We start from the raw sequence: 12,102 nt of genomic DNA on the forward strand, positions 1-12,102 counted from the left end.
TCTTGAGCAAAGGAGTAAGATACAATAGGTGACATACTACATAGAGCAACACAGTCCATGTTAGGAAGATGCAGGTGTGGATGTGGGGGGTCAGAGTATACAGGAGACCAACTTTGTGAAACATGATTATTTGTCTATGACAGTTCCACAATCTTAGCATGTTCATTGTCCTAAACATGATGACGAAGGTTATTTTAGATTAAACCAGAGAGAATCCAGCCATGTTTCAATATAAGACACTGCACACACTATGATAGTCAATAAAATGAAACTAAAATAAGCTTTATTTTACTTTTTGTGTGCTGCCCAGGACCAAATGATCAATGGCCTGGTACCAGCCTGTGGCCTAGTGGTTGGTATCACTGTTTTGGGGTACAGTGGAATTAGGTATAGAAAACATAGAATGAGAAGGAAGTGAGGGACAGTGTTGTTCATCATTTTGATCTTAGCAAAGCCACATCTGATGTGGAACTGCCAATAGAAAAAGCCCATCATGTTGGAAGGAAAGAGGTGGGGCACTTTACCAGGTAGAAGATAAGATGAAAACACAAAAAGCATAGGGATGAGAAACCAGAGAAACAAACCTACTGAACAACCTGTGTGTAGGATTTCACCAGCTGTGTTGGTGAGATTCAGAGAAAGTTAGTGACGCATATGATGGCTGTTTGACAAAAGCATTTACATATGGCTGTGGATCACACTGTAGTTGAAGTGGGGAGTACTGGTAAAGAAACACTGAATGGAAATGCAAGGTAGGACTGTGGCCCAAATAGTAAGATACTCTACCAGAACTTTTGTTGAGGAATTACAAAGGAAGATTTATAATAATGAGTTCAATGAAGATGACAATTAATTTTGTTATTTATATTTTTCTTGTTTGCACACAGTGTGTCCAATTTACACTTTTCTAGGATATGTAGGCGGGCACTAATTTGATGGTTATATTCTGATAGGCTTTCACCTACAGTATATCCTTCCTGAAAGGTCCACTTTATACAGAAATAGGGAAGAGAAAAATGGGCCTATTTCTTTGGAAAATTATATTTTAAACGTGCTAGATTAAGTTTTAGATGATGTTCAACAGGCGTCGTCGCTGCAGATTTTACTGCCAGAACTGGTAATGAAATAAGTTATATAGAGTGTAACATTTATCATGGCAATGTCACCTTTTTGTCTGCAAAATGAATAAAAGATTCTAACAACATTTGTACTGCATTTACTGTAACGATTGTTATCTATGGTTTAACAGAAAGCAATCACAATGGTGGGATGAAGATTGTGCAGCTCAGAAATTATTAAAATACAGTGCACTGAAGCAGTTCAGAACTATCAGTGCAAATGATCTGAATTGTTACGCGACACAGGTTTTTCATAGTCTAACACAAAGCCTAATAAAATCACTAACAATAATTGGTTAGGATACTTCATGATGTTTTTAGCTGATTCAAAAGTTGATGTTTATGTAGACTTTGAAAATGTACCCATGATATAAAATCTTTTAAAACAAATTTATATTTTGAACAGTTGTCTCACTGTCGAAGAACAAGCTGGTTACAGAACAGCTTGTTGTACAACATCTTTTTTTATAGTCACCTGTTGAGAAATATATTACAAAGCTTAAAGGTAGGATGTATTCTATATTTATTGATTTTTCTAAAGCATTAGACAGTGTTTAGCACAATCTTCTCACACTTATTTAGAACTGTATTGGTGGAAAGGTTTTTAGTGTTCATGTGCGCTCATTTTAAAGCATGTGTGAAAGGAAGTGAGGGTCTGTATCATCAGTGAAAAACAAAGCTGCATGGTGTCTCTGTTTATTCTCTTTTACAGTGAATATATTACAATGCTGAAGGAAATCTGTACTGGAATTCAAATTGAAAATGACAGTTGTTGACCTTGTATGCTGACGATTTGGTTAACTTGATACATTTGGGAGGTTACTGAAACAGCTGGATTTCAAAAGCTGGAAATGTTCTCTAATCATTATGGTATGAAAGTGAATCTGAGTAAAACAAGCATTTAGGTTTTTTTTTAGAAGTGATGTTATTCTTGATAAGAATGAAAAATGATATCTGGCAGGATTTAGGTTTATTGCTCACACCAAAGTTATCCTGGTTGAAGATGTCAATATTTGGAAAGCAAGGCAAAAAGGCTGTTCTGTTTACTGCAGTTGGTTTATAAATATAGAAACAGTCACCAACAAGCTTTGTTTCTGTTTGACTCTATGATTTCTTCTATATTGTATTATGTATCTGAGATATGGGGTTTTGAGTCTGATGAGTGTATTGAGAATGTTCAGATTTTTTTGTTTGCATAAAAAACTAGTAGAAGCAGTGCAGCTGTACTGGGTGATTTTGGCAGATTTTGGCAATATGCTTTTTCAGTTACACACAGTTGGATGAAAAATATATTAGAAATATTTGATATGCTTATGGTTTCTCTCTAATGTCTGCGAGGCTCAAAGTTTTGTTGATGTAAGACCATTCAAATCGATGGCTAAGAGGAAGGTGCAGGAGGCATGGTACAGCTTAGCCTTGAAAATAACAAGCTGAGCATACATATAGTGCAAATCGCTTATAAAGCCAGAGTATTATATTACTGATTCATTGATTCTTTTAAGCTGCATGGGCCATCACCTGGCTGTGGAAACAGGCAGATGGAGTAGCACTCCATTGATGGAAAGAGTCTGTAAATAGCTGCCTTTGAATGTCTCTGTAATGGAAGATGAAAGACACTTCTTAAAAGACTGCTCTTTGTATCTGGATTTGCGCAGGAAATATTTAGATGACCTTCTCCCCATGCTCTGCATTGGTATACACCTTACATCTGTTTGTAATACTGAGTGGGCATGGGAACTGGCATTATATATTCATGGTGGAATGAAGTGCAGGCTGTCATTGTTGTTGTCAGTGTAAGCCAAAAATATTTTTTTGGACCATAAAAGAAATGGCTGTAAAACAATGAATATACTTTTCTGGGCATCATATACTTATACAGTACCATATACATATCTTTTTATTATCAGAATTTGATCTATTAGGTTCAATATAATTTGAAAAGTCTGGAGGAGCTTTAGGATTGATGTATTTTATCACATTTACATCTGTGGCGAGATAACAGTGAGTCACCCAGCTCAACTGGCAAGAAGATGAACGTGCACATGCTCTAAGGCCCCAAAACATGGAAGCATGTGGAACATCAGAATTGTAAATATCAATCATATTTAGGCTTTAACTCCATCAGGAACAGTTAAATAATTGTACTGACATCACACACTTGAGGATTGTTTAGACAAATAATCAGTTGTGACAAGCCTCAAATCGGGCGACCCCCCCGCCCAAATCACTGGAGGGGGCAAACCGTGCCCAAAATCAGGCATAAAGTTATCTAGTGTGTCACCAGCGTTAGACTGTACAACTTTAAACATCTAGAACCTTTAAAGATAGCAAGGGCATGTCCACTGACTCATCCTTAGTTGACACACTTTTTTGTCCCTGTTGTAGCAGTATTTTATGAAATTTCCCTGTTGCTTTCAGGATGAATCTCTTGTGGCTGAAAGTCTGGCTTATCTTTTATCAGCACACGTTGTTCTCCCTGGTAGTCTTTGTCTTCTGCTCCACAGTGCCAAACCGGGAGCACATCAGACAGAGTAACAGAAACGCAACAATAAAGAGAAATAGAGAGAAATGAAGTGCCGTTATACAATGCAATATTTTTGGTCTTACAGCTGTCCCTCCAGGATCAGGCTCAAGGGATCTTGGCACTGCACATTTAATTTAACTCATTTACTAATATTAAAATGTGGCCCCACAGGGAATCACCGCCTTAATGTGGTGGACAGTTTTGTGTACCACAGTGATCCAATAAAATATATTGTTGGGGCAACAACCCCTTATAGGGTCACTCAAGACAAATGGGACAAAGGAGAGGGGCCAGACAAATAGTGATTTGAAAGACCCTAATGAAGTAGGTGTTTTTATGCTCATCTGGGTTAGGGAAACCAGGGCCACATTCTGGAGTCAGACTTGGAAGGGAAGCTTGTTGGCAAATGCCTGGTCGCCAGGTCATGACTCATGGGGCCAAAGCCTAAAAAAGTACATGGAGCCACTATCATGTGGGCCCACAACCTTTATGGAAAGAAGGCTGGTGATCAGGGCATGCCTGGTGTTCTGGAGTCTATAGTTCTGATGGGGGACTTCAGTGCTCACATGGGAAATAATGGAGCAACCTAGAGAGGGTGACTGGCAAGAACTTCCAACTTGAGATTAACCTGAACCATGTTTTGTTGCTGGACTTCTGTTCTAGTCATGGATTGTCCTTAATGAACACCATATTCCGAGCTACCAGAACACCCTAGGATGATGTATTCTGTAGTCGTATCATTGGATCTGAGACTGCATGTTTTGGCTGAAGAAGATCTGTCAACTGATCACCACCTGGTGGTGAATTGGATCAGATGGTAAGGGAGACTGCCAAATAGACTTGGCAAACCCAAAACTGTTGTGAGGGTGGACTGGGAACATCTGGCTGATGCCTGTCTGTGAGGTCTTTAACTCCAGTCTCTTGAAGAATTTCTCATGTAACCTGGCGGAGATTGGGGAGATGGAAGTGGGCCATGTTCAGATGCACCATTTTGAAAATTACTGCATCCAGGTGTGGCCCAAAAGACATCACTGCCTGTCAGAGTGACAATCCCAGAGCCCCTGGTGGATACTGGCGATGAAGGAGGCTATCAGGCTAAAGAATGACATTACTGGCCAAGAGGACTCCTGAAGCAGGGTATTGGTGGGCCAGAACAACAGCAGCAGTAGCACGTGCAACAGATTGCACCTTGGCCATGGAACAGTTGCCAGTGGAAGAGGAACATAACAGAAGTGCAATAATTGTGTCTGTATTCTCGGCAAGAAGTCAAGCACATTGGATGTGGCTGTTGGGCTCTGCCAGGGTTGTCCCTTGTCTCCAGTGCTGTTTATGATCTTCATGGATAGGATCTCAAAGCACAGCCATAGACAGAAGAACTACATCTCTTTTGCTTTTTGAAGATGATGTGGTTTTGCTGGCTTGATCAGATCACACTGGAACAGTTTTCAGCTGAGTCTGAAGTGGCTGGAGTGAGAGTTACCACCTCCAAGTTGGAGGCCATGGTTCTGTCTGAAAATTGCTCCCTTCAGGTCAGTAATGAGTTGCTGGGGGTGGTACACGTGTTCATATGACAATGTATAAGGCTAGCCAGTGCCTATATATTCTGTTTGTATTAATGAGTAGCAGTGACATTATTTCAGTGAACACATTTAGCTTGATAATGTGCCATCAGGTCTTTCTTAGTTTATAGAGTTTGTAATGCAGAAGTACTGTGATACTCAATTGTACTGACTATTTTTGCTTTTTGTGTTACAGAAACCATAAACACACTTTGCCACACACACACACACCTTTGAGCACACACTCGTGCAAATCATCTGCCTGTGTTGAAAAATACAAGCATCTGTCCTCTTATTTACTCCTGTTAGGGGAGGGATCAACTTATAATAAGTCACCTACACCACATGCTTGTACATCCTGGCCTTGAAGTAGTGTTCTGGCCGACAATCCAGGTCGAGGGTAGGATTAAAACACATCTAGCACTTTACAGTCCACTAAATTCAAAGCTATCTCCCCTACACAGAAGATACTGGAGAGATTATATATCTAATCTGAGAAAGTCATCTGGGAATGACTCAGGATCCCTCAGGAAGAGCTGGAAATAGTTGCTGAGGAAAGAAATAGCTGGGCTGCCTTCATGAACCTGCTGCAACCCTACAACTTGATTCTGCATAAGTGGTGGCCAATGAAATGTTATTTATTGTTTTGCTTTCATAATAAAGAAAATAATTACACTTCCAAAAACCCTAAATTCCATCACTGACGAACTGTATGGTATAACTGTATCTAACTATGGGAATTCTGTCACTGGAAGAATGTGCATATTTCCAGTGTGTTTTTGTGCGTGCCTCTATACATCATCCCAAAGAGGCATCTTCATGTCAATGTCATTAATGAAGCCACAGGTTCCTCACAAGCGAAAAAACTGTGCGTCTCTCTCTCCTATGCAGTTTATGCTGTCGCCCACAGACATCAAAGAGACAAAGAAGCTGAGATATAACTGGTGCGAAAAGCAACAAACACAGGACGGGTGAATTTTGTAATGGGATAGCAACAGCATTGCACTTTCCAATCTACCTCCATTTCTGACCTCTTTAAACGTGAAGTGTTTCATTTACTTACATTTATTTATTTATTTATTAGTGAAAAGGAATACACAGTGCACTTGGCTGTTATGGAGGTCAACCATTTCTCATTAGGGTTGATGAGGATACAAGGATGTTAATAATTGTGCAAGGTGATTGTGTGTGTGCCGTTTACCCTATGTGATTTAAATTTAAGCTTCTTTGTGTCTGCTTTTTAAATGAGCCCACGACCCAGACCTCTTCAACATGCGGCATTTTTAAATGATGTCGATTTTTTTTAAGTAAGGATGGAATAAATAATGAAATAATAAGTGTTCATTTAAAGTTCCTCCCTCATCTTTGAAACACCATGATAAACCTTCACAGTGTGTGCATTGATGTTTGATGTTTGCTATTCATTTTGAGACCTCAAAGAGCTGTAACAAAGCACTGTAATGCCTTTAATACAGGACTATTCCTATAGAAGCAAACACTGCGTTGCTTGAAATCTGGCACCCCCTGTCGATTGTGCAATATAGGGCTGATTAAATTACTCTGGGAGTCAAATTACACAAAGGTACTGAAACCCTATAGTTTTCTTACCCCCCATATTCATAACATATTTAAAATGTAATTGTAATTATAATGGCTGGATGTCAATTGAACACAATTTAACATTAATTTATAAGTCAGTCAATTATATGGATGATTATACCAATAATTTTAGTCTAGTGTTACCATTGAAACACAGTATCATTTTGTCTCTTCTCACATATTTTAAAATAAATGTTAGCGGTAGGATTTCACCTAATATACAACCTAATGTTTGTCTGTGGCTAAGGTGGTGAACCATGATTATAATATGGGCTTTTATTCAGCCTGAAACATACTCATAACTCAAATAGGCTTTACAAAAAATATTATAGCCTGAAGCTTTTGATACCAATAAGCAGATAGCAGCCCGCCTTAGGGACCCCAACAGTCACTAAAACTGTGTATTAACCATCCTTTATTCTCAGAGTTGGATGCCACCACCAATCATGCCTTTTCATCTTTCCCTCATCTCCCTGAGACAATTACCTCCAATTTTACTTCAGTAACACTCTCCCTTCTCCGTCAGTAAACAATCAAATCAGTCCATTGTTGAGGGTAATTGGATCTCTTTAAATCAAATCAGCCATTATGGCCCTGATGAAGCACACCCTGCTCAGCTGGAGTTAGAAAGCACATAAGGGAATGCAGCACAGGAATCCATTACTATCTCTGCCTCCCAGGTGAAGATCTCTATATTGGAAGAGTTGTGTAATACAGGTTTATTAGACTGTGCAGTGATCAGCATGGGGCTTGTTTCTCACCTCGAGGACATGTTCCAGGTGTAGCTTAGGGACAATAGATGAAAGAGGAAAGGGGAAATTGCTCTACAGCATGTAGAGGTGTGACCAGTAGGACTTTAAAGTAGGAGTTGCCACCTATAATCCCAGGCCTTGACTTTTCATCCTTTCATTGTATGAGGGTATCTATGACTATTTTAAGCTACAGGAGTAACTACTAACTGAAATCTACTTCAATATTAATTGATTATATGTTTATACAGCTGCACTGAGTGTAAATGATTCAGATTATTTATTTGTCCGTTACGTAAGCTACCTAAAACCTTCAAAAGATAAATAGTTTTTGTAGTTGCCTGGTATTTTTGTCTTCATCAGGGTAATGAGAATGTCAAAAGTTTTACTTTTAAAATGTGTTTAATTTTACATCAACATTAGGGAAGTGCAGCAACTCCCTCTCGTTTATATTAATCTATCATTTATGTGTGCCACTTCTGGGCCCCAGGTGTCATGATATCTGGATAGAAAAGAGGCCAGATTTTATTTGGCTAAGGTGCTGTTCAACCACAGCTTTGCTTTAATTTAGTTGAATATTTGATATTTGTTGCTGTGTTTAAAGTATTAATATTTGTTTTATGATGAAATGCTGTGAGCTCAACTCAACATTTGTCTCAGCATATACTAATGTGTAGATAAACTTAGCTTTATTTTCTTTTTATCTTTCTGTCCTTATGTCATTCTTTCTGTTTCTACTCTTCCTCTTTCCTCTGTTATATTTGGTCTCCATTCTGTACTCTGCTCCCATGGGATGGATGTAATAATGTCACAGAGTTTGACAGGGATATGCATGCATACATGTACAACTGTGTGTACAAAGACAGTGAACAGGAGTTTATTAGAGCATCTGTCTGTAAGCAAATATTAATACTAATAATACTACCACCTCTTTGTTATTATTGAGTTGTCTCCATTCATTCTATTGATGAATCACTCATTCACTTAGTCAGTTGATCAATAAAATTGTCAGCTATTCAAGCAGTAGACTATCTGGTAGTCAGACGGTAAATTAGCCAATCAATAAATTAGTTATGCAATTGATCAATAAATAACTCAATCACTCACTCAGAAGTAAGTCAGATCATTAATAAAGCAAGTCATCAGCAGCAGTCTGATTCAAGTCAGTCAAATGAGTCCTTCCCCCAGAATGCGGTTTAACATTGTCCTCTGACTTATAATGTCCCCAGATGTATTAGATATGAGTGAGAGATTTACCACCAGGCAGTACGGCCTCCTTGAATATCACAATGATGGACTTGTCTGGGAAGAACATTCACCATTATACAGAATAATGAAGAAAACAGTGATAAAAGAGTGAATGGCAATGGAAAGGAAAATGAGAAGGGGAGATTCTAAGCTCAGCTTTGACTGTGACTGCATTCTACAAGTGCAGAAACAAACATGTTTTGTTCTTACTTTCATTTTTCACCAATACTTAATAAATTCAAAGTAGCACCACAGGCTGTAGAAGATTATACCTCAGATGCAGTTAGATTTGGTAGTTTTTTGCTGCTGCTGCAAAAATGTGTTGATCAGAAACATTTCACAGCCAGTGAAGAAAACTACACAAAGCATTTAGTGTTTATTGCAGATTGAATATTTTGGCCTCTGTTTTCTCTGCTGCCAGAGAGGATGTAATGGTCCACTTGAAGATGATCTGACAGGATTTAACACTTAGAGGAGCACTCTGTGCTATTTTCCATTGGCTTTATCTGATCCAACACTTATGTGGAGGACTTGCATTTGTGAAATTTGGGAGATAGCAATTCATACTGAGCAGCTCTTCAGTGTCATATTCACGCAAAAATTGGCATGCGCTGTTTTAAATGGCATGCTTTGTCATTTCCAGCAACAGATGTCACAGAGAGGGTACACTGATTCATTCTTGTGCAGATGCTCAGTTGATTGAATTGTGCCTTTTAGTGTGAACAGAAGTTAAAGGGCCCATCCTAGTGGTTCTGTTGAGTGGGTTTAGTTAAAAATTAACCACTTTTCAAGAATGGTTCATTATTCAACAATCACCTCCACAACTAAATTGATGGTTCTTTACCTGAAACATGACTTGTGGTGTTCATTATAAGACCTCTGTGTAATTGACAGGTTTTATGATGGTCAGAGCCTACCCTTTGACTGCAGCTCATGTTTGATGCATCTGCAGGGACAACCTCAGTCAGCACAATAACCTCTTTCTTCTTCATTGTCCCTTTTACTCATCTCCAAATCTCATGTTGCCACTTTGATGAAAAACTCCAAAGGGTTTCGTAGTAGTATCATTGCAGCAAATAACAATCAATTATTTCCTGGTAAAAAGTGTTGTATATATGACCCAGCGTACATTTCTGTAATTAATTGTAAATGTTGAAATCTAATTATATTTCATTAAACTACTCTAATATAAACTAAACAACTTTAGTTAAGGTATTCATTTATGTCTTGATTAAACCCTGTATGACTTAACAAATCACGATATTGACTATGAGATCTTACTCTGTGGGGAAGTCAGATGACATGTAGGTGGTTTTGGCTTCAATTCTCTCGTTTCCTTCCTGCATATTGAACATATTCACATCACTTTACCTCCCCTTCACTCCAAATTGCTTCCATCTGCTCCACCCTCTTGCTAGCAGAATTTATGGGTTTCTTGTCTGACAGCAACTCCTGTACTTCTTAATTACTCCCTTCCTCTGTTTTTCATCTCTCCAACAACCCATTCTTTGAATGTCAATGTTTTAGTTTTCTTCATATGCCAGTCTTTTCCCCAAAATACCAAAAGTTATCCAAACCTCCCACTAGCTCAAGAAGATATTTTTCTTTCAAACTAATATAAGGGCAATATTAGTTTTAGTATTTAGGGGCTTTGAATTATCTCTTTTCTCTATATATTGTCATCAAATAAGCTGTATAGATCTTTATACTGTACCAGTCATCTATAATAATGCTCCATGTAAATGCTCATATAAAACGCAAACCATTACCCACATGGTTTTTCTCAGACTGTAATTCACAAGTCATATGTTCTTGTTGTCAGAAATTAGGACAGCAGCTTCCAATTCTGTCTTTCTGCTGTTTACAGAAAACCTATCCAAAAGTAGTTTTAGAGAATCTTTCAAGATGTTTCCAGCTAAAGTGTCTACTGTATATACAGGAGGATGTGCAGAGAACAAAATGTAACCAATATTTTTTTTATCCTTCTCTTTCTTTATCTCCACACTCACCAGGTAAATATGCCATGAGAGATTTGATTCATCGGCTACCAGGCAGTACCAGCAGCAGCAACAATAATGCCACCAGCAGTGGGACCTCTGGCACCACAGGACCTCCCAGCAAGGCCATGTCAGATGAAACAGTGACTGCCATCTGCTGCGCACTGCACGAAGTCATCACCAAGAACATGGAAAATGCCAAAGCTCTTCGTGATGCTGGAGGAATTGAAAAACTTATCAACATCGTCCGCAGCAAAGGAGACAAGTGAGTGGGTCAAAGTTTTAAGAAAAAAATATTAAATCTAGTTAGACCAATAAAATTGCTTATTTGTCAAAAAACCTACATTAACATCTACTTTCATTTTGACAGTTTTATATAAACCTTTAGGCTAAGAACACATTTTTCGCTCTGAACATCCCCTTAGGGTGAGGAAAGATGGATGGCTAGCTGAAACCAAGACTGGATAAGGCACCCTTAACCCTCTAATGCACCCAAGCATTTTGTGTCGAAGGGACATTAACGTTCCCATTGACTTTTTAGAAGGTGCATCAACGGGTACAGTTTCCACAGATTTTTAGTCCTTGACATTCAGGAAAGTATATGGACCTTGGTTGGACCTTCCTGCCTCTCCCTGTTGGTTTCAGCTAGTTGCCCTGCATTTCCTCTTTAGAAGAAACCTTTTTAAGACATTTTTCTAAGTCTGAAGACAGCTTGGTTTGTATCTCTACATCATTAAATAGATAAATTCTACATTTCAAGTGTATCATTATAGAGACATTTCTCCAAAAGACATTGTGACATACTGTACTTGGTATTTCTGGAAACCTTTCACACCCATTGTACAATATTAGCAGGGCTGAAGCATTGTGGTTAAAGACTGCTTGATCAGACCCTTGCATGCTGAAGGAGTTACATAAGTGAAAAAGCAGTTGTGGCATGGTGTCCCTCATCTCCAAAATACATGTAAAAGGCAACATAAAAAGATTAAATAAAATTATATTGCCTCTGTAGAGGTAAAAAGTTAGCAATCCCAAAAGTCTTAAATATTTTATGCATATCAGAAAGCATTAATTTGTGGGATAGATTTCTTAGCACAGTCCTTTTTCAAATTTGGTGGATGACGCCGACTCAAAATTCGTAATTTAAGCAACTTTATGAGGCAGGACGTGAGCTGCCCCACTGCTCTTTCTCACTGCTGAAATTAATTTGTTTAACCTTTGGTTTCTTTTTCTGCATATAATATATTGACTCAGGGCTTATGTACTGACAACACACCTTCTTTTCTTCTACCACAAAGTAGATATTTA

The 12,102-nt window shown here is 38.4% G+C and overlaps 1 protein-coding gene across 7 annotated transcripts in view; it reads left to right on the forward strand.

Moving 5' to 3' along the window:
* Positions 1 to 12,102, forward strand: part of ctnnd2a (catenin (cadherin-associated protein), delta 2a) — a 258,555-nt gene that overhangs the window by 218,707 nt on the left and 27,746 nt on the right. For all 7 annotated transcript variants that reach the window (XR_003294714.2, XR_003294713.2, XM_026291760.2 and 4 more), the window contains one exon: positions 10,810 to 11,059. Coding sequence is in view for 5 of the 7 variants with exons in the window: in XM_026291760.2 (XP_026147545.1) it covers positions 10,810 to 11,059 (250 nt within the window). In the remaining 2 variants the exon portion in view is untranslated. The remainder of the gene's footprint in view (positions 1 to 10,809; positions 11,060 to 12,102) is intronic.

The sequence above is a fragment of the Mastacembelus armatus genome, chromosome 20 (assembly GCF_900324485.2).
Source record: "Mastacembelus armatus chromosome 20, fMasArm1.2, whole genome shotgun sequence".
Lineage (NCBI taxonomy): Eukaryota > Metazoa > Chordata > Actinopteri > Synbranchiformes > Mastacembelidae > Mastacembelus > Mastacembelus armatus.